Source organism: Erpetoichthys calabaricus, chromosome 12 (assembly GCF_900747795.2).
Source record: "Erpetoichthys calabaricus chromosome 12, fErpCal1.3, whole genome shotgun sequence".
NCBI classification, from domain to species: domain Eukaryota; kingdom Metazoa; phylum Chordata; class Cladistia; order Polypteriformes; family Polypteridae; genus Erpetoichthys; species Erpetoichthys calabaricus.
In genome coordinates this window covers 6,887,822-6,912,058 of record NC_041405.2, presented here as the reverse complement: position 1 = coordinate 6,912,058, position 24,237 = coordinate 6,887,822, and the positions used below count along the sequence as shown (strand labels likewise).

General features: G+C 43.9%; 1 protein-coding gene across 1 annotated transcript in view; it reads right to left on the bottom strand.

Moving 5' to 3' along the window:
* The window catches only part of LOC114661798 (perforin-1-like), a 30,975-nt gene extending 10,200 nt beyond the window's left edge, over nt 1-20,775 (bottom strand). Inside the window, exons 1-3 of the mRNA XM_028814999.2 lie at nt 20,571-20,775; nt 4,054-4,648; nt 2,717-2,855 (exon numbers count right to left, since the gene is read on the bottom strand). Of these exons, the coding sequence (XP_028670832.1) occupies nt 2,717-2,855; nt 4,054-4,601 (687 nt within the window). The 5' untranslated portion in view covers nt 4,602-4,648; nt 20,571-20,775. The remainder of the gene's footprint in view (nt 1-2,716; nt 2,856-4,053; nt 4,649-20,570) is intronic.
* Nucleotides 20,776-24,237: the final 3,462 nt, after the last annotated feature.

Genomic DNA, 24,237 nt, shown 5'->3' with positions numbered 1-24,237 from the left:
ACAGTTATTGTAACGCTCATGATGAGCTAGTTATTGTAAGCAGGTACTCAATTTTTCCCACATAGGGCCAGGTGATTCAAACAAGTCCTCGTCGGCTTGTGCATAAGGGTTATGTTAAAGTTTAGGGACATTTTAGGGCTTGTGTGGGTATTTATGTCCCCCCCCAATCTTCTATTTCACTTTTAATATGTCAATCAAAGAAACTTCAGCAACACACATAGTTGCAAACATAAACTAAAATTCATTTTTCAACTGAGACATGACAACCAGTCTACTTTATTCAGTTAAATCCTTTAATTTCTAATGACATTTGGCCCCAGGTGGATTTTGTTTGATGGTTCTGCTTCAGATCTGACAGCCTTAGACACAGGTGAGATCTGATTATTTAATTTAATATAAGCTTGGACCCACAATTAGTAGAATAGAATAGAATAGAACAAGTAAGCCTGCAATTTGCTAGCGAATCGGAAATCCAAGAATAGCAATCAGTTTCTGTTCCGTCCGATATTTGGATGGATGACATATCATGGAAGGTGGGTGCGTCTGGGGAAATGTCATTTAATTAAATAAGCGTATCTGTACTAAAGCGGTTTCGTTTTGTGGAGACGTGATTCTGTTGCCTTTGCTGACACCGACTGCTGGCAGAGTGGAGCACAGCAAGTTTGATTAGAGCAAGTGCAGTGAACAGGTTGTGTTGTTTGGGCGCCACCTACTGACTCTGGGAAGCCGCTGCGTTTGCCACTGGGGCGTGCGCCACGGTGTAATATGCGCCTCGGTGGGAAGCCGCTGCGTGATGAAATATCATGGAGGGTATATGTGGTGGTGTGGGTTTACAGGTCGTAGCCATACGGGCTCGTGTTTGTATTACTAATCATTGAGCTCCCTCCATTTGGATACATGTCTCCTTTGCCTGTGCTGTGTCAAAAATGCGTTGTGGGCGCGCTCGTTCATTGTGTTTATCCATATGGGGTCGTTTTGTATTTCCATTAGTTGAGCTCTTTCATTGTGGGGCTGTGATGTCTTTGCTTCTGGTGTGTGTGAAGCGCGTTGTGGGAGCCTCCTGGCACAGTGGAGTAGAGCAAGTGTATTTTACAGGTTGTGTTGTGTGGGCACCACCTACTGACTCTGGGAATCCGCCGAGTTTTGGGAAGCCGCTGCGTTTGACTGTACAGGTTGTGTTGTTTGGGCGCCACCTGCTGACTTTGGGAAGCCGCCGCGTTTTGGCAGCGTTTGACTCTGGACTCTGGGGCGGGCGCCAAGGCCGCAGTGCGCATGCACTTTGGTGCGTCCGCCGTGCATAAATTAACTGTGGTTTAGTAAGATAGATAGAATAGAATAGAAAGCTTTTATTGTCACTATACCAGTACAATGAAATTGTAAAAGCTACAGCTATGGGCAAGAGCTAAGCTAATGTTAGCATTAGGGGAATATAAACAGCAGCAATTCTCACTACTGTCAGCCCCCTTGGCAGATAGAAAGGTCCAAATAAAACTTATTGCTTCCAAATCAGGAGAACAGTGTGTGTATAACATCTTACTGTTTGTACACCAGTTATTGTTAATATACATTGTAGAAGATCAGCCCGGCTACAGACAGACACACAGACCAACAATGTCCGACAACACACGTTTTATCTTTCCTTGGCACAGCATAATGCACACAGTGCACAAACCTCACAGTGATGCCCACTCCTTCTCTCTCTCAGTCCCCTCTCTTTCCTGACACCTCCACTCCTCTGCCTCCCGACTCGGGCTCGCTTGCTGGAGAGAGGCGGCCTCTGTTATACCGCACCCACAAGTGCTCCTCAATCAAGTTCCGGCAGCACTTCTGGGTGTGGCGAAAGTGCTGCAAACCAGGGCTCCGGAACTGTCCAGGCGCTCCCTGGTGGTGGCCATGGGCCCCTGCAGGGCTGAGCTTCTAAGCTCCAGTCCCATGGCCCTTATGTAAACCAGGGGAGCTGCCCTCCCGTGTCCCAGGGGGAGGTACTACTGGCAGTATGTCCACTCCCCCGGTCCTTTCCTTAAAAGGGCGTCCCGACCGGGCAAGGTCTCTGGGCCATCTATCACAACAGGCAAAGACCTCCAACTTCTCTTCTTACCGGATTCAAAGCAGAAGATTGTGCAGCCTACCAGCTGCCTTATGGTGTCTGGAAAAAGCGGGTGCAGCCAGGTTTCGGTAATAATTATCACACAACATTCGCAAACATAGAAGTTTGCAGCCACCAATAATTCCAGATGATCTAATTTGTGGACGATGGTTTTGGCATTTGTGAGGAAGATATTAGGGGTTTATGTGGCTGCTTCCTTAGCCTAACCAGTAAGCCTGCCCGGCATCCTCACTTCTGCTTACACTCATGATGCCATCTGCACCACCTCTCGAACCCAATAACAATCAAAGGAGTCCGAGAAAACCTCGTTATATCCTGTGGCGTGTTGCAAATCTGCTAGTAACTGCTTGTAATGTCTGAAATGTCCACCTAATACTAATTAAGTGTGTACGACTACACGGATCCATCTTAGCACACACCGTACATATTACATACACACACATTAGCACAACCAAACACTGAAACAGAGCCAAGAGCCGCTGTGTCCACTCATGCCACCATTCATGTAAGAATGAATTACCTTATATAAAAACATAACCAACAGGCTGAACTCGATGCTGTCTAGACAGCCATGAGCTCGGCATTGGTGCCCTCGGCCAGTTTACCTACCTGTTTGATGTAATGTGTGCCAAACGTTTCGATGACTTTTTCATATGCCTTCTTGCTGTTTTCATCGAAAACCTTCGGCAGCTTCTTCAGTGTACGCTGGAATTCGGGGTGAAGCTTTGGCTCTGCCACCACCCTGTAACTGTTCAAGCGAACATTGATGTTAAGATTTAAACAGATGTGAACTCATTTAAAGACATTGTGTTAAAAGAATCATCAAATAAGCAACTGAAAGAAATAAGAATGGCAAAGCCAAAACAAGTAACAGAGATTAGATTCTTGATGAAAGCTAAGCTGGAAGATCCAAAATTCTATACATTTTTTTTTGTCAAAGTGTTTCCTTTATTAGATAAATTTCATTGAATCTGTTAACTGTGCCGCCATCCTATATAGTGGCAGTGTTCAACAAGAACATGTGCTCACAGTTGGAAACTTGTTAAGGGTAAATTTCACAAAAACTTTAAGAAGTTTTTCTTCACACAGAGAACTATAGGTGAACATAGAATAAGATGCCCAGTCGTGCACTGGATAGTAGGACTCTAGGAACATTCAGAATTCCACTTGATGTTGTTTTGGGGGAAATAGGTGGGTAGGAGCTTCTTGGGCTGAATGGCCTGTTGTCATCAAAAGTTTTTCTAAGGTTCTATTGTTCTAACGTGACGTGTTCTTGCCTTGTGTCAGATGTGAACCACAGAATCAGCAATGGGTGTTGTTGCTGTAAACAACATGGTGGTGAACACAAAAAATAAGCAATTTTTTAAAATGTATTTCCGTAGCATCCACGGGAAAAAAATCTGTGCTGTGATGATGTAAAAATTTAACAAGAAAAAAAAATTAATTTTGTAGAAATGAAATTATGCAATGTGGTTCAAATAAGTTCCTAACAACTGCTCGATGTTTTCTGCTCACAGTCCACTTGGTTTTCTCACTTGCTTTGAGGACTCTCCTAAACTAGTCGGCAGAACCGATGGGGTAATTATTAAGAAATAAACTAGGAGATGTGTAACTTCAGGAAACAACACAAAGACAAATCAAGGGTTGAAATACCAGGAAAGGAACTGAAGTATCGATCGCCAAAGACAGAAAAGGGTGTAATAAAACTGCAGCCAAAGGATGGACCAAAAACAGTCAATACCGGTCAGGTAGTCTTTCCCAAATCAGTTGATTTCAACAAGTTGTTCTCCAAAATGTACCTGCCAAAGCTATTGTACCATGACCCTAAATACCTTCTGACTGCGACTCCCTGGTGTGCAGCTTAATAGATGAGGCTCAAGACCATCCACATGCTGGTACATCGTGATTACAACAGTTTTCACTCTCAATATGGAGAATCTAATTACCTGTAATATCGGCAGGACACTTCGTGGCTCGTGAAGGCATACTTGTCACTCTTGGACTTCTCCATCGTATATTCAGAAAGTTTCGACTGAGTTCCCCCAATCATGAGACGCCCTTCCAGTTCAGGTTTGACCTTGATGTTCAGTTCAACTTTCCAGTTGTTCTCTATGCTTGAGGTGCTGGAGCTCACCAGGCTTTCACTTGACTGATAGACCGTGCTGGACAACTTGTTATTACACAAGGGAGCCACCCGCCAGTCGATCATGGAAAGGGGCAGCTTCTGCATGGCATTGTCCATCAGGCTGTTCTTGCAGATGGTACAGGTCCGGTCCTTTTTCTTCCAGTCGTTGGTGTTGATCACATAGGAGCCTTTGCGCTGCATTTTGACCACATCAAAGCCTTCTCCCGCCAGGTTGTAACCTGGCACAAAGTCGGCTTCTTTGCATTCGTTGGGTGTGCCGGTTGTGCAACCATCCAGGTGGTTGATGCAGCAAAGAAAAATGGAAACCCAGGCCAGCAGGATAGATCCACCTGACCCTGGCACTGCCATCACTGAAAATGAACTTGCCTGGAAAACGTCTGGGAGAAAATGGCAGACTGCAATGAAAATAACAGGGAAAAATAATTAAATTAATATAACATAACAATTCAGGTCCACCAGGCGGTAATGAAAATAAGAGGAAATAAATATAGCATAACTTGACGTAATAATTACTATAATTTTGGTTCACCTGGCTGCAAAGAATATAAGGGGGGGGGTGACGTAACATCCTCTAATTTAGAGTCATGGGGTGCAGCCTATAATTTACTGGCAGCTCTGAAGGACCCCACTGAACCACAGCAAGAAACAGGAAAAGGTGGTTGCTAATTTATGGTGGCTGGGGGCAAAATCCTATCCACAGAATGACGTGACGTTCTGGAAAAACACACTGAACTGCCACAGCGATGTGAACGAGAGGAGTAAATAGATTTTACCGGTGGGCAGCCATGGAAAGAAAAAAAGAGAACGCGTAAGTGTGAACGCAGCTTTAGGGAACAACAGTCTCAAAAAAAACCTTCAAACCCCTCCCTCCATGACTTTTGTGTTTCGTGAAATCGCCGGCAAAAGCGAATTTTGCTGTAAATGTCGTGAAAATGTACACGGATTGAAAAATCAATCATCTGTTTTTGGTCACCACAAAGTCACCATGGAGAAATTTATTTGTCTCAGGGCCACTGGATGTGAACTCCGATATGAAGGATATGACAGATCTGGTGGAATGTTCCAGCAATAATCTCGATGTTATGTTGGAAGAAATCTTAGGAAAAAGGAACAAAACCACAGAGAACAAAACAAGCAAATCTGAGAACAAAAGCAAAGTAATTAAGGTTCTGCGGTGGGCTGGCGCCCTGCCCAGGGTTTGTTTCCCGCCTTGCAACCTGTGTTGGCTGGGATTGGCTCCAGCAGACCCCCGTGACCCTGTAGTTAGGATATAGCAAGGTTGGATAATGGATGGATGGATGAATGGTAATTAAGGTTGACCTGGTGGAAGCAAAGCACATGCTCTCAACTTGCACCGAATGATGTCTGTTGTCCAAGAAACTGAATGCAATGTGCTTCGAGATAAACATGTGGTGTCTGAAGATGGACACAGATGGAAAAATATCAGGATCGAAGGACTACCCAAAAAACTCAAAAGTCCCAATCCAGGGAAATGTTTAACTTTTTTGGTGAGAAGCCAACACTGAGATCTTAACTTCTTATCGCCTGCTCGTATCGAATCCCTCGAAGCCTAGAAGTTGAACAGTTAGATCCAAAAGTGCAAACAAACTCATGAGCTGAGCAAATTTCTCACCGCTGGCTAATCTGGGGGCTCGTTCCAGGATTACCTCAGGTGGGAAGGGTTGGGTGTAGTGAAGGTGATGTGGAGAGAGCCTGCAACGGAAAGCAGACGGCCTTGTAGTCAGAAGCCCAATTGGTCGCTAGAAGTAGAAGAATTCTCCTGTAGCTCGAATGTCAAAGACGGCAGTACACTGCACTTTGAATCCAGGAGCTTTGATTGAGGGGACACCGCACGAATGAATTTTCAGCTGGTGATCATCAACAGTTTTCTGTTGCTGTTATAAAGAAATCAAAAATGATCCAAGTGAATACATTTGTGTCCCCTCTTTCCCCTCAACTGCCCACACCTTCTATTCAACCTCAGGTGGCTGGTCACTGAAGCACAAACTTAGACGATAAGGAACAGAGAAACACTGCAGAGCCGCATGGTGAATCAGATGTCATCTCTTTCCAGTAATTAAAAGCAGCCCTGATGATTCCTGACTCTGCTTTGATGTGGAAGGATAAAAATAAAACAGGAGACCACAGAGAACAGTAGACCAGCAGAAGTCATGTGACTTTCCCAACTCAAATAAATTGCTGAAGGTATCAGACTTTTAGAACCCTCTAATAGGTCTAAACGCCTTGTTCTTGTGGCCAACCAAAGCGATTTCAGAAGAACGACTCATGCGGTTTTTAAAGGTAACGTCTCTTACAGCCATGCAGCTTCGAGAACAGAAACCTGGCATTCCTGGAAAAAGTAAACTGACCACAGAATCTGGAGAAGGCTTCAAGAGGACAGTCGAGCAAACACTACCAGCGGATATGACCTCCTTATCCGGGTTTGGACTTAACGTCAGCTCTGAAGAAGTAACACAATTTAGGCAAGAATTCATCATCTGGCCTCCATGAGATGCTTCAGTCTGCCAGCGTTCTTGCGATTTGGATGGAAGTGAAAGACCAATCGAGGGCAGTGCTGCCTGCTCATCCACAGAACTGGAAGGGATGTTCAAATATAAATAAGAATTTGATTCAATTCAGTGAAAATGTATCATTTTCTAGATGGTCACCTGGCACTTTTTTGATTATTTTCTTCATTTTAGCTATGGACTGCTAGAAAATCATCAAATGAAATGTCACCATCTGGGGACAGGACAGGCCATCAGACCTGGAGGTCAGACTGTGGATGCTATAAGTGCCGACCACAAGTAAAAAGAGGTGATGAACAAGGCCTGACCAAAGAACCAATGAGGGTCACGTAGTGGGATGTCGTATGTACTCGACAGTACCAGATAGTCAGGCAGTCATAATTGATTATTTAAAAGCAAACATTGTGGATTAGATACTTTCAAGAAGCTTTCAAGAGCAAAATCAACAGTCAGATCTTAAACTACATTCCAAAGAAGGACGGGCCCAATTTTGCATTGATAGCTCCAAGGACTAACCAAGACAGAGAACCAGATCTTCTCAGTGGTCCTGGACGTCAGAATTTAAGGACAACTTAAGAACAAAGATGCAGGCCTTTAATGACCTCTTGGGCACGGCCATCATCAGTGTGTCTGTCTGCAGAGAGAGTGTGGACCTCGTCGAGAGGTTTACTGACCTCAGCAGTGACATTCATGTCTCTGGTGACTCTTCCTATGAAGTCAGTAGACAGATTGGGACAGCATGGGGGGTCATGAGGTCACTGGAAAGGAGTGTGTGGGGCTTCTGATGTCTCTGCCAAGGATGAAGGTCCAAGTCTTTAGAGCCCTGGTGCTTCCTGTCTTGCTATATGGTTGCGAGACATGGACACTATCCAGTGACCTGAGATGAAGACTGGACTCCTTCATGTGTGTCTCTTCAGAGAATCCTTGGGCACCGCTGGTTTGACTTTGTGTTGCTCATGGAGTCCCGAATGAGGCACATGACCTGCATTATGAGGGAGCGTCAGTTACGACACTACGGCCATGTGGCTCGATTCCCAGAGGATGACCTGGCTCGTTGTTGAGGACTTGAGTGGCTGGACCAGACCAAAGGGGTTACCCATGTAACACCTGGCTGCGGCAGATAGAGGGTCATTTATGGAAGGTGGGACTGGACCACATGTCTGCCAGGGGGGTTGCCAACCAGGATCCTGAGCTGTTTTGTTGTATGGTGGGTGTGGCAACGCGCTGTACCAGTGCATGTGCCCTAACCTGACCTGAACTTGCTGGACTGTTAGAGCCAACAATTCAAATGTATTACTTGTACACCAACTACAAAACCTCTAAGCAGCCTTCAAGAGCAAAGCCAACCACACATCGATCAGAACTACCATTGCATTTCTTATGAAGAACCAGCCAGACTTAATTGTTCCAATGAGTCAGGAAAACCAACAGACATTAATAACATCATCGACATGGTGCTGAAGGTCAGACATTTGACATGTTGGCCTCCAATGGCTTTGGTGGATGATTATGACTACAACTCTTTTAAGAGATATGGGATTATAGGGTCTTTATCATCATGTATAAAGAGTAAAGTGAAGTTCTCATGAGCCAATCAAAGTGCAACGTGTCACCACAATGATTATATCTACCACATTTCGAAACTTCTGTCTTCTTCATCTGAAACATCTCAGGACGTTTTTGTCAATATATTGCTTGTTGCATTGTAGATTATCGTTGTAATTGTGACTGCATTACCTTCACAAATAAAACAGCATGTCAGCTTTGGCCCAAAAAGACAGCAGCCTGTGTGGCATTCACAGTTTGCTCTTCATCCCTGTGATGTCTGAGCTGGCAGGGCTGGGACAACATGAGGGCCGTTGGAGTTCAGGTGAGGAACTCCTAATACCTCAGAATGTGTTCTTTTCTATTCCCAAACGACTGGAACCCACCACAAAGACACGCCGAGGAAGGTCATCAGGAGCCAATGATACCCAGACCACCCAGCGAGGACCATGTGACAGAAGGGAAGCTATGCAATTAAACCTTTGCCCCCATACATGCCGGTTATGTGCCAGCATTTGGGTTTGAGCAAATCTCAGAGATGTTTATCAACTTTTATCTTTGACTGTCTTTCCTCCTTCCTCCCTCGTCTGTTCCTTGCAAGAGTGTCATGGAGAGGCCCTCAGATCTTGTGACACGATGGTACCGTTTTATCTTCTGATGAGGAGGTCTCCATAGTTACCTAACTGCTGTTGGATGATGCAACACATCTCATCGTTGATGAAGTAGAAAATCCCCAAATCGATTCAGTAGCACCTCATCTCCACTGCTTGAACTTCTTGCTGCAGTTCTGTTGTTAAGGTCCAAGGTTCACATACATATACAATAATTGCAATCTTAAGGTGACATTAAATCTGATCTGTTTGTTTCTCCAGTTTGGTCAGGACTGCTATTGTCTGTGCAGCCCCGGATATGACTTTAGTTATTGAACCCTCTTCATGGATTGTAGAACCCGGATACCCGATCTGGCTAATGGTCTACAACTCATGATCATGAGCTGAGATCTTCATTATGACTGGTTTTCCAGTGTTCATCATCAACGTACTCTCTTCCGTGTTGATCTTCATGCCATACATCAAAGTCGCGTCCTCCAGGCACTTCACCAGGTGGCCAAGCTCAGCTTCCCTTCCCACCAGTTTATCAATGTCAGCTTCAAATTGGTGATTTGGGATGATGTGCCCTCCAATTCTCACGGTACTTTGGTGATCTTTCAGGACATCAGTCATAATACCCTCAAGAAAATTGTTAAAGAGCATCGGTGGTAGAAAACAGCCAGCATTTGGGTTTGACCAAACATCACCAGGGTCCACTCCGAGATGTTGTCTATCCACTTTTTTCTTTGACTGTCTCTTTTCATTTTTCCGACATCTGTTCCTTGCAGGAGTGTCTTGGGGAAGTTCTCAGATCTTGTGGCACGGCCGTACCGTTTTATCTAACGATGAAGAGGTCTCCAGTTGCCCGACTGCTGTTGGATGATGCCAAAGATCTTCTTGTCGGTGAAGTACTCTGTAGCACCTCATCTCCACTGCTTGGATTTCTTGCTATCGAGGTCCAGGGTTCACATACGTATAAAATGATTGTAATCTTAAGGTGACATTAAAGCTGATCTGTTTGTCCCTCCAGTTTGGTCAGGACTGTCTATGCAGCCCCGGATATGACTTTAGTTATTGAACCCTCTTCATGGATTGTAGAACCCGGATACCCGATCTGGCTAATGGTCTACAACTCATGATCATGAGCTGAGATCTTCATTATGACTGGTTTTCCAGTGTTCATCATCAACGTACTCTCTTCCGTGTTGATCTTCATGCCATACATCAAAGTCGCGTCCTCCAGGCACTTCACCAGGTGGCCAAGCTCAGCTTCCCTTCCCACCAGTTTATCAATGTCAGCTTCAAATTGGTGATTTGGGATGATGTGCCCTCCAATTCTCACGGTACTTTGGTGATCTTTCAGGACATCAGTCATAACACCCTCAAGAAAATTGTTAAAGAGCATCGGTGGTAGAAAACAGCCAGCATTTGGGTTTGACCAAACATCACCAGGGTCCACTCCGAGATGTTGTCTATCCACTTTTTTCTTTGACTGTCTCTTTTCATTTTTCCGACATCTGTTCCTTGCAGGAGTGTCTTGGGGAAGTTCTCAGATCTTGTGGCACGGCCGTACCGTTTTATCTAACGATGAAGAGGTCTCCAGTTGCCCGACTGCTGTTGGATGATGCCAAAGATCTTCTTGTCGGTGAAGTACTCTGTAGCACCTCATCTCCACTGCTTGGATTTCTTGCTATCGAGGTCCAGGGTTCACATACGTATAAAATGATTGTAATCTTAAGGTGACATTAAAGCTGATCTGTTTGTCTTTCTAGTTTGGCTTCAGTTTGTCCAGGGCTCTTATTGTCTGTGCAGCTCTTGATATGACTTTAGTTATTGAACCCTCTTCATGGATTGTAGAACCTGGGTACCTGATCTGGCTAATGGTCTACAACTTGTGATCATGAGCTGAGATCTTCATTATGATTGGTTTTCCACTGTTCATCATCAACATACTCTCTTCCATGTTGATCTTCATGCCATACATCAAAGCCGCGTCCTCCAGGCACTTCACCAGGTGGCCAAGCTCAGCTTCCCTTTCCACCAGTTTATCGATGTCATCTTCAAATCTGAGGTTTGGGATGATGTGCTCTCCAATTCTCACGGTACCCTGGCGATCTTCGAAGGGCATCGGTCATGATACCCTTAAGAAAAACGTTAAAAAAGCATAGGTGGTAGAATACAGCCAGCATTTGGGTTTGAGCAAACATCCCCTGAGATGTTGTCCATCCACTTTTTTCTTTGACTGTCTCCTCTCATTTTTCCCTCGTCTGTTCCTTGCAAGAGTGTCTTGGGGAAGCTCTCAGATCTTATGGCATGACTATACCGTTTTATCTTCCAGTGAGGAATGGTGTTCACTCCAGTGCTTCACGGTATCCTGGAGATCTTCGTAGGGCATCGGTTATGATACCTTCTAGAAAAACATAAAAGAGCATCGGTAGTAGAAAACAGCCAGCATTTGGGTTTGAGCAAACATCACCTGGGTCTACTCCGAGATGTTGTCCATCCACTTTTTCCTTTGACTGTCTCTACTCATTTTTCCCTCATCTGTTCCTTGCAGGAGTGTCTTGGGGAGGCTCTCAGATCTTGTGGCACGACCCTACAGTTTTATCTTCTGATGAGGAATGGTGTTCACTCCAATGCTAACGGTATCCTGGCGACCTTTGAGGACATTGGTCGTGATGCCCTCAAGAAAAACGTTAAAGAGCATTGGAGGTAGAATATGGCCGGTTCACTTCGGTTCTCCTAAACAGCAGCAAGCTGAGATTTGCAGGTCTCTAAAGTCCTGCTCTCCACCACACTACTTGCTCACGTATTCCATGGGTTCTTTGCATGAAGAATAAATCTTTCTGACATTTTGGTCGAATCTCCTCTTTATGTGTCTCCATATTCTGGGGGTGGGGTCCACCGTACCGGTTCCGTCCTGACGCCTCTCCATCATCGTTTCGCTTAACCTCCTTCATAGCTCGGCCCTGAACTGCCCTAACTAGGTCTTGTTCTTTAAATAAAATCAAAGGAAACAAACATATTGCGTTATTTTCTCCCAAGTGTATTATCACTTCAGATCGGACTTGATGGTTTGAGGGGGTGCAGGACGTTGCTTTATTGATGTTTATCTGCTGTGGTGAACAACAACATAAAATTGCTGACTGTGGCTTTTTAACCATAGAGAGATTATATTCACAAAACATCCATCAGATATTTCTTCACTTTCTAGAAAAAAAAAATTGGGCAACCCACCAAACAGGATGCCCCCCCACATCTGAAAACAAGTGTGTTCTCCTTATAGCTGTGGCCCCTCATATCACGCACCCACTCCTAACATTTAACTACTGAATCCGACTTGATTTTCCAAATAAGCTTTCCACAATTCCCAGTACGGGGTCCTTGAACTGGGGTCAAATATCTGCATGCCAGCCTAGTGCCACCAGCCAGCCCTCTGTCCAGTACTCTGCGGTTAATGGTGCCAGCGGTGGAATGAGGCGGCACCTGACTGTGTGCCACTCCTGACAAGATTTGTAAGTTACAGCCTGGCTATGAGCTGCAGGGGAAATTCAAGAGAACATCTAAACTTCACCGCATGCCAATGTGCCACCCACCTGCCCCATTTATAGACAAACTGAAATAGCGGATACAAAGGGTTGGCGTCTCACTTTGTAAATGACAGATTAAATTTAAACAAACAGCTGCAAGCAGTGGAGCCAACGAGGTGAGGGGTCTACACCTGAGAGACGTCCGAGTCTCAGAACATGACTTCACGGACTCGGAAATTAACAATCGAGCTCAAGAGCCTGAGCAGCCCACCGGGCCTCTAATGGTGGCAACAACCCAATGAGTAAGCCATCAAGGCCGAGCTCTGTAAGAGAAGGCAGCTTCCTGTAAACAAAAAAAAAAAAATACACCAGCCAAGGTGAGAAAAAAGAGACAGACAAAAAAAAAAAAGAGACCCTGGTGAGCACGAGATGAAACGGCAGACGAAACCCACAGCTAAACGCCCTCAGAAACCAAGAGCAGCAGAGCTTTTCTGATAAGCCGTTCCCAAAGTCGCTCACCTCGAGATAAACTGTGCCTGAGAAAGAGACAGAGAGACATGGGGGGGAGGGGGGGCATGTAGCTGGGGGGGTTGTTTGTGGGTGCAACGCCAGGTCTGCGCCCATCTGGGCCAAATCAGGGTCACAACTGAGATGGACTCAGGAAAAGTTAGAAGAGCAAAAAACAAGCAAAACCAAAACAACGACTGGGGAGGCCAAAAGACATCAAAGTGAAGCAAGTGTGACATCCGCCGAGCTTCACCCAAACTAATCCACCTGTCACTTTCTTTCTTTCTTTCTTTCTTTCTTTCTTTCTTTCTTTCTTTCTTTGTGATGCTTATTGGGTCAAACAAGTACAACACACAACATTTTCTTTGTTCAAGGACAAATGAAGGCAGAATAAATAATTTATTTACCACTAGCTGTGCTACCTGTCTAAGACGGTTTGAAATCTAAGCTTTTGATGTACACCTCAGCACATTCAGAGTCAAAATTTGCACCGGAATGTATTTTGTAGGGTAGCGCTGCTGCCTCGCAGTTGGGAGATCTGGGGACCTGGGTTCGCTTCCTGGGTCCTCCCTACGTGGAGTTTGCATGTTCTCCCCGTGTCTGCGTGGGTTTCCTCCGGGCGCTCCAGTTTCCTCCCACAGTCCAAAGACATGCCGGTTAGGTGGATTGGCGATTCTAAATTGGCCCTAGCGTGTGCTTGGTGTTTGGGTGTGTCCTGTGGTGGGTTGGCACCCTGCCCAGGATTGGTTCCCTGCCTTGTGCCCTGTGTTGGCTGGGATTGGCTCCAGCGGACCCCCATGACCCTGTGTTTCGGATTCAGCGGGTTGGAAAATGGATGGATGGATGTATTTTGTAATGCATCTAGCAATAAAATGCACTGCATTTGTCATTCCAACAAGTGGCACATCACAACCATTTGTAGTAATAAAATGCATTTCAACAAACGTTTGTGATACGCCATCTGTTGAAATGATAAATGCAATGCATGTCTCAGATAGATAGATAGATAGATAGATAGATAGATAGATAGATAGATAGATAGATAGATAGATAGATAGATAGATAGATAGATAGATAGATAGATAGCATTTGGTATAGTAGGCAGGACTAGATAGATAGATAGATAGATAGATAGATAGATAGATAGATAGATAGATAGATAGATAGATAGATAGATAGATGTGAAAGGCACTATATAATAGATGGATAGATATGAAAATCACTATATAGATTAAGGCAGATGGAAAGGTAGGTAGATAGATAGATGTGAAAGGCACTATGTAATAGATAGATAGATACTGTATGTAATGCATTTGTCTTTCCAACAGATGGCACATCACAAACATTACCAGTGCTTTTGCAAATACCATACCAAGTGGCATTTACAGAAGCTCCATGTTTCTTACCATTTTGTTTTTTTTTATTATTATCTATTATTATATACTGCCTTTCACATCTATCTATCTATCTATCTATCTATCTATCTATCTATCTATCTATCTATCTATCTATCTATCTATCTATCTATCTATCTATCTATCTATCTATCTATATAGTGATTTTCATGATCTCCTTTAATTTATGGAGCACCTTTCATTTGTCTTCTCTTTCATTTTCTCAGCACCGTCTATATCTATCTCATTTCTATAGCATTCAGATGCGTTCAAGAAGTTCAGTTTTTGTTCATGCTAGCGCTGAAATGGGCAAGACGCTTGATGTAAACAAGTCCAAGTGTGACACACTTGAGGTGGTCCTGGTTGCGCTCCATTGAAAGGTCAGAGGAGGATGGCCTGACTTGTCTAATTGAGCAGAAAGGCCTGACCTTCCAGCAGATGGGCACCAGCAGATGACCAGTGCAGTCAGCGAGGCTCCAGAGGGTACGTGACCACCAGAACAGGATGCCTGAAGATTAGAGTAATGTTTGCCCAGGTCAGACCTGGCAGTAAACCACATGAATGTCTGTGTCCATCCTGTCATGTGCCAGGGGTCTATTCTGAATGTTTTCTTTGCACACTTTGGGCAGCTGAAAATGAACTCACTCTCGTCTGAGTGCCACAATATACCTAAGCATTGTTGTTGACCATGTGCAGCCCATAATGCAGACAGCGTGCCCATCATCAAATGAATGATGCCAACCTTCACAAAGAACACTCCATCTCAAGCTGGGTTCATACACACGACAGAGACCCCTATTCAGTCCAATGGCCTATAAAGGCCTAAGTACAGCAGAACAGCTTTGGGATGAAGTGGGCCTGCAAGCTGGCAACATGAACTACTGGATGAACTGCATGACGCTATGAGCCAGCATGGACCGAAAAACCTGAGGAACAAAGAACTTCAGCTCTTCAGATGGCAAAGCTGCAGGCAACTTGCTACCAAACAGGTGGACCCATAGGTATGGCTGGGAGGACATTTTTGTCCCCCTGCCTGAAATGTATGACAGACTCCAACTGACTGATCACAAAGAAAATTAGGATTCATGTACCTTATTACCCCCATAGCAAGACCCCCCCCCCAAAAAAAAATAATGAAAATCTGATTATGTCATTGGATGGACCTAACATGGTGGACACCGAGAGGACAACCCAACAAACTGAAGACCCCAGTCCTAAACACAATGAACCCACCCACAGAGATCTGCTGAGTCAAGGCCTCAGATCAGTCACAGACATCATGTGTACCTGAGCCTGCGGAGACGAAAGAACCTTCTAGAAAACAAGCTGCAGGGTCTTCAATGCGGCACAGGGGTTCAGATTCCTAAGGCTCAGAATATCAAAGGTTCACTCACACGACGAGCATTCAGTTATTATTGTTATTACTAAATTACACAGATAATCAGATACATGTGACATGTGAGAGGCACTATATAACAGAATATAATAATAATTAGAATAATACTAGGGGGGCAACCCCCCCTGGCACCTTCAGCCCCCAACCCCCATTTGCAGCCAGAATATTAGTAAGGTCTGTAAATGTACAAAAGAAAAATTATTATTTATTGGAGTCAAAATCACAAACTTCTATAAATATATAAAAGAAAATTAATTATTATTTAATGGAGTAAAAATCATGAAATTGGAGTATTCCCGTTAAACTGAGGTCCACTACGAGTATTTACAAGAGACGAAATAAACGATCTGCTCGTTTTAACTGACATTCTTATAGATAAAACAAAAACTTTTAAAAAATGACTCATTTAAATAAAAGGAAAAAATCACCAAAGTGTACACTGGGACACCGCAGTCGACCTTCAAATAACTAAATCACAGAAACACAAACACTGCTGTTCTGTTTAATAGTTTGTTCCTGTGACAGAAAATGTACTCGATCAAAAATAAAAACCACAACTTTCTTGATATTTTTTAGTTTTTTAATTTAAAAACTCAATAAGAATCTGAAAATCTAACACCATCACATTAAAGTGATAAATCGATAAATTCTGAAAAGAATGATACCAAACATATATATGTAGGTTTTAAAATAAGCCTGATTTAAAGAGTGACAAAAATCGTCACATAAAATCGTCACATAAAATCGTTAGGATTTTATATATAGAGAGTAGATGGTAGAAGTGAAAGGTGTTATAGAACAGATATATAGATACACGTGACAGACACTATATGATAGATAGATAGATAGATAGATAGATAGATAGATAGATAGATAGATAGATAGATAGATAGATAGATAGATAGATAGATAGATAGGTGTGAAAGGTGCTATATAATAGGTTTTTAAGGACATTTTTTTCCCTATATACAGAGTACAGTGCTTTATCTATCAAGAATATAATGACCTTCCTGTCTAGTTATCATACAGAGCCTTTCATGTCTGTCTATCACTAATCACAATGCCAGTGAGTGACAGCATGTTGTATGTTCATTAGCACATGCAAGTTATAATTTCACTGTACTCTGTACATGGGGCAAAAATGATTCCAATAAATCTATTATATAACACCTTTCACATCTACCCATCTATCTATTATATAGTGCCTTTCACATCTGTCTATTTGTTATATAATGCCTTTCACATGTATCTATGTATGTATTTATTATATACAGTAGTCCCTTTCACATCTACTTATTATATAATGCCTTTCACACTTATGTATGTATCTATTTATTATATAGTGTCTTGCACATGTATCTATGTATGTATTTATTATATAGTCCCTTACACATCTATCTATTATATAGTGCCTTTCACATCTGTCTATTTGTTATATAATGCCTTTTACATTTATCTATGTATTTATTATATAGTATCTTTCACATCTATCTTTGTGTTTATGTGTGTCCTGCGGTGGGTTGGCACCCTGCCCGGGATTGGTTCGTGCCTTGTGCCCTGTGTTGGCTGGGATTGGCTCCAGCAGACCCCCGTGACCCTGTGTTCTAATTCAGTGGGTTGGAAAATGGATGGATGGATGGTATTTATTATATAGTGCCTTTCACATCTGTCTATTTATTATATAATGTCTTTCACATGTATCTATGTATCTATTTATGATATAGTGCCTTTCACATCTGTCTATTTATTTTATAATGTCTTTCACATGTATCTATGTATCTATTTATTATATAGTGCCTTTCACATCTGTCTATTTATTTTATAATGTCTTTCACATGTATCTATGTATCTATTTATTATATAGTCCCTTGCACATCCATCTGTCTGCTCGCTAATCAAGGCTCTGGAGGGTGGTGAGGTGCTGTTTGTCATTTCACACAAGCAAATCAGAATCTCACTGTATTCTGTAAGGTGGGCCATAATGACCCTATAAACCTTTTATGTAGCACCTTTCCCACCTACTGTATCTATCTATCTATCTATTATATAGTGCCTTTCATATCTATCTATTATATAGTGCCTTCCATATCTATCTAATCCTGCCTACTATACCAAAATCTATCTATCTATCTATCTATCTATCTATCTATCTATCTATCTATCTATCTATCTAATTCTGCCTACTACGCTATCTATCTATCTATCTATCTATCTATCTATCTATCTATCTATCTATCTAATTCTGCCTACTACGCTATCTATCTATCTATCTATCTATCTATCTATCTATCTATCTATCTATCTATCTATCCTATAATAGCCCCTTTTGTATCTGTACATCGCTCATCATGCAACCAGAAAGTGGTTTGGAGTCACTAGCTTATTTAACACATGCATGTCACAAGTTCGCTGCCGATGTGACAATAAGGACCCTCTCAGCCCCCTCACACTGAATTTCAGTCCGGCCAGACTGTAACGGCGGAGGCCTGACTATAAGCAGCACAGGTGGGCCATTGTGTCAGAGTCTATTGGACTTTGGGGAGCCCCCTCTTTGACTGCATATTTGTTGTTTTGTCGAGATTTATTATTATATTCCTGCCCACCTGACATCGGTTCCTGCTGGTTCTCATACCCACGATGCCATCCATCTTCCTAGCCTGCTTCTCCATTGCAGCCCCCCCCCCAACCAGGACTCTATTAAGTGTAATTCTGCTCTCATTAACGGTGGACATGTGTTAATTGGAGGTTTTTGTTGTTGTTGTTGTTTTTTTTTAATTTCACCCAAGGCAGACCCTCATTTATTTCGGTCACCAGCACATACCCAATCCTAGTTGTGCCCCTGTATAGCGCCTTTCTCAGCAAACACTCTTCCAAAGCAGCATCAATTTAAATCAACAGTCAAGTCCTTCTCCACACACACTTCAGCTGTAATACAGTTGGTCACAGTCTCCATCAGGCCATTTTTAACACATTGTGGTTTTCACACGCCATGCACTGGCAGCCGCTGGGCACTTCTTGGCTGCTGATTCTTTATCTTTACTCAGTCCAGAGTTCAAGTTATTACTATGAAAGCAATGGGCACAAGGCGCACAGTTAAATGGACACTTCAGGTTTAACTTTGTAGAAAAAAAAAATTAGGCAGCCCACCAAAAAGGATGGCCCCCCCACCTCTGAAAATAAGTGTGTTCTCCTTATCGCCGTGGCCCCTCATATCACCCACCCACTCTCAACATTTAACTACTGAATCCGACTTGGTTTGCCAAATAAGATTTCCCAGTATGGAGTCCTTGAACTGGAGTCGAACATCTGCATGCCAGCCCAGTGCTGCCAGCCAGCCCTCTGTCCAGTACTCTACGGTTAATGGTGCCAGCCGTGGAATGAGGCGGCACCTGACGGTGTGCCACTCCTGGCAAGATTTGAACGTTACAGCCTGGCTTTGAGCTGCAGAGGAAATTCAAGAGAACATCTAAACTTCACAAGTCCGAGCACCGCATGCCAATGTGCCACCCACCTGCCACATTTATAGACAAACTGAAATAGCTCGATTACTGCTGGCAGGTTGGTTGTGCACGAAGTAGAGACCACGCTGAACAAGACATCTGTCAATCACAGCGTGGCAAACAATGCCAGCCTAGAAGTGCCCATCAGCCTAACAGAAAATATATATTATATTAAAAAAAAAAGCAGAATTAACCGAATAAAATTCGCATGAACAACGGGAGAACACGCCAGCCCCACTGAGGGCACGACAGTTGAAAATCGTTCTGATGTCGTGTGGCAGCATCACGATGACCACAAATACAAATAAATGACGTTGATGTTAACATTCAATCTGTCATTAGAATTAGACTATATAATAATTAGAATTAACATTCCTTAGAAGGCTGGCGTCCTTCAACATCTGTAATAAGCTGCTGCAGATGTTCTATCAGATGGTTGTGGCGCGCGCCCTCTTCTACACGGTGGTGTGCTGGGGAGGCAGCATAAAGAAGAGGGATGCCTCACGCCTGGACAAACTGGTGAGGAAGGCAGGCTCTATTGTTGGCATAGAGCTGGACGGTTTGACATCTGTGGCAGAGCGACGGGCGCTGAGCAGACTCCTGTCAATCATGGAGAATCCACTAAACAGGATCATCTCCAGACAGAGGAGCAGCTTCAGCAACAGACTGCTGTCACCGTCCTGCTCCACTGACAGACTGAGGAGATCGTTCCTCCATCACATTATGTGACTCTTCAATTCCACTCGGGGGTGGACTCTTTAATTTAATATTGTTATTATCAGAATGCTGCTGCTGGAGTATGGGAATTTCCCCATAGGATTAATAAAGTATCATCTATCTATCTATCTATCTATCTATCTATCTATCTATCTATCTATCTATCTAATCCTGCCAACTATACTATTTATCTATCTATTATATAGTGCCTTTCATATTTATCTATTATATAGTGCCTTTCATATCTATCTATCTATCTCTCTATTAGCGCAGCACTCGGACACTCCCATCAATCGCACGGATTGTATTCTTCATCTCTCTAACCCTCGCGCCAGTGCTTTAAATCCTGCCACGTCTTTATTCAGCTGCAGTTTCAGACATCTTGCTGTGGTCTCCATCCGTTTTCTGCAGCAGCTGTCTGCAACATCGCCACGCGTCTGACTGAACTGAAGGTAAAATCTTCGTCTGACTTTGAGGGTCAAATGAACGCGTTTCTGTCCGGTTTGACCGCTTCAATGCAAATCTTCAGGAGATTCCCCCGTTCGATCGCGCGACAATGACCAGGAGCTAAGGGTCAAAACGAGAGGAGCTCAGCGAGCGTCTCACTTACCAGTCCGACGGTCCACCGCGCTGCCCAGTCGCTGCTTTGAAATTCACAAAATGACGCGCAGCTCTGCGCTGCGGTCGATTAAAGAGGGTCGCACTTTCCGGAACATGGCGTGTCATTTTGAGGATGATGACAGCAGCACCTGTGGTCAGGCCTTCAGTTTGTCACCTCTCGCAGCTCAGTGATTCATTGTTAGGTTTTCATTGCAACGTGTCGGGGTGTCAGGAAACGGTTTAACGGTTCGGGCGGCAGGGGGTCTGTCAGACGTTGCCCGCGGTTTTGGAAACAGCTTGCTGTGGTCAGTTGAACTCCAACCCACCGCTTGCTCCACTGCTGCATTGTGGTGAACAAGCCGGTATAAAGTGACTCCCCCTTAGGAGAAAACTGCGTGAGGAGGACCGGGAGGCAGCACTAAGCACTGCGCCACCCTAAACGAACATATCAAATATTCCATTCTGATTTTCATGTCTACATTTCGGTGGAGTTCTGCTTATTGACAGGGGGCTATGTGGAAGGACGGACCCAGGGCTCCCGTTTAGGACGTCCAGTTCTGCATTAAGAAATGTTGGTGCCTTCCGCATTAGAATCGGGTGCAACGCAGCGTGACACTGACTGATACATTTTAAAATGTGCCATCCCGCACAACGTTAGCGGTGTTAGGATGCGACAAGGCTGGATTGAGCCCCCCCCATGGACATCTAGGTGAGGCACACGTATACAGTCATATGAAAACGAAAGTGCCCCCCCGTGAAATACTTTTTTAACATTTACCAGGACCACATAGGGGTGGTCGATGCTGCCATCTTTCTGCCGAATGGGGCCGAGTCCCCTCGGGATGAACAGGACGGCAGGGTGAGGATACTTAGGACTTGCTTAGTGTATTTAACTCCATAATAATAATAATAATAATTCATTACATTTATATAGCGCTTGTCTCAGTACTCAAAGCGCTATCCACACAGGGAGGAACCGGGAAGCGAACCTACAATCTTCCACAGTCCCCTTACTGCAAAGCAGCAGCACTACCACCATAGAGCCCATACCTCTGATGGAGAAGCCCCCGTCAGTGCAGGTCGATGTCACTACAGTGTCCTGGATAACGAACTACCTAAACGACAGACCACAGTTTGTGCATCTTTAGAACTGGTAATGGCACCCCCGGGGGTTGGGGGGGTCTAAGGTGGGATTATGTTCACGGGGAGCTGCACTGGCGCCGTTCCTGTTTAGCGTGTACACCCCAGACTTTAGATACAATAGCGAATCATGTCAGAAATCTTCTGATGATACAGCCATAGCTTGATGTATCACAAGCGGGCAGATGAAGGAATACGAGGGCACTAGTAGAAACGGGTTGATGCTAAGGAGTTTGAGGAGCGGGGGACTTTGATGAGTGGTACAAACTGAAAACCCTGTACTCTTCCCCCAGGTCATATTACCAAAGGAGCCAGACAGAGCTGCCACCCATCCCCTCTTCTATTTACCCTCTCTCTTGAACCCCTGGCTGCTGCTATCCACCCCCTCCAAATGCATTTTGCCAATTCATATTGATAATGTTCCCCACAAGGGCTCCATGCATGCTAATAATATGTTTAGACAATATGGCAATTCCCTGACGTTGATGAGAAGCTGCGCTTTCATCTTGGCAAGCCTTGGCCAGAGGTCACCTTCTACTGCGCTGCAGCAGCACACCCAGCATGATTAGAGGCCCTTGTATGCATTTCCATTACGTTAAAACATACTTCTTTACGTCAATCAGCACAGTCTGTAACACATTTATGTTAGTCGTTCCATTATATATCAATTGCTAATATGGGGTTGAAGTTCATCACGCGAGGGGTTTACATGATGAACGGAAATTTATTTCTGATCTTATTAAGTGCCTGTTTTGAATGTCCATTTCTTGTTTCAAGAATTTTAAAGCGTACTGCATCCAATTCAAAGAAGTTAAAAAATCTCCACGTCTTTTCTCGATGCCATCTTGGTTTTGTAGTGTGTTACCATTTTGTGAACTTTCTTCATCGCGTTGCCATTGTTACCCCCCAGCAGAGTGCAGTGCATTTTGTCATCAATGTAATGGCATAAAAAGGTCAACGCGTTACACACGCGCATCATCCAAAAATTGGCTAAAAATACATCACTAATGGCACATCCAGGCGTTACTCCGGCCTTGTGCCCGATACGCGCTGGGAGAGGCTCCCGCCGCCCTCACGATCCTGCCCTGGACAAGCTGGTTAGGAAGATAGATAGAGGGATGGATTATTATTATTATACCTACATGAATTGATTAAAGGCTGAAAGATACTGAGGACAATTATAATGATATTATTATCATAGCTATTATTATTAAAACATTATTATTATTATCCAGGTCAGGGCCGGATTTATATGAAAAGAGGCCCTAGGCTATTCCACTTATGAGGCCCTTTCACCTTCCATTTTTAAGTTTGTAAATTACATGAGAGATAATAAAATATGTAATACGCGTTGATCTTAACCAATACATTTTTATGTTTGTTTATTAGTCATATGCGTAGAATTTCTCCTTATTTTCGGTTCAGTGTTTTAGTGTTCACTGTTTTTAGAATAGTATAATTTTAATTTTGCTAACAATTTGAATGTAGGCCCCTCTTGATCTTGAGGCCCTAGGCTGAAGCCTAGTTAGCCTATAGGAAAATCCGGCCCTAATCCAGGTGTTGTTCCTGCCTTGTGCCCGATACTGGCTGGGAGAGGCTCCAGCTGCTTCCCACAATCCTGCCCTGGAAAAGAAGGTTAAGAAGATGGATGGATTATTTTTTTTATTATTGTACCTACATGAATAGATTCTTCTTCTTCTTTCGGCTGCTCCCGTTAGGGGTTGCCACAGCGGATCATCTTCTTCCATATCTTCCTGTCCTCGTCATCTTGCTCTGTCACACCCATGACCTGCATGTCCTCTCTCATCACATCCATAAACTTTCTCTTAGGCCTTCCTCTTCTCCTCTTGCCTGGCAGCTCTATCCTTAGCACCCTTCTCTCTCCTCTGCAAATGTCCAAACCAATGCAATCTCGCCTCTCTGACTTTGTCTCCCAACCTGAGGTGACCCTCTAATGTCCTCATTTCTAATCCTGTCCATCCTCGTCACACCCAATGCAAATCTTAACATCTTTAACTCTGCCACCTCCAGCTCTGTCTCCTGTGCCACCGTCTCCAACCCATATAACATAGCTGGTCTCACTACCATCCTGTAGACCAGGGGTGGGCAAATTCATTCCTGGAGGGCCGCAGTGGCTGCAGGTTTTTGTTCCAACCCAATTGCTTAATAAGAAGCACGTATTGCTCTAGAAACACTTCTGCTTCATTTTAGTTATCTCCCTCGTTAAGATTATGAACCCTTATTGCTTATTTAAGTCTTAAACAGCTGCATTCTTGGTTTTTAATTGCTCCTTATTAACAATAAGATCCATCCATCCATTTCCCAACCCGCTGAATCCGAACACAGGGTCACGGGGGTCTGCTGGAGCCAATCCCAGCCAATACAGGGCACAAGGCAGGAAACAATCCCGGGCAGGGTGCCAACCCACCGCAGGACACACACAAACACACCCACACACCAAGCACACGCAGTAGGGACAATTTAGAATCACCAGTCCACCTAACCTGCATGTCTTTGGACTGTGGGAGGAAACCCAC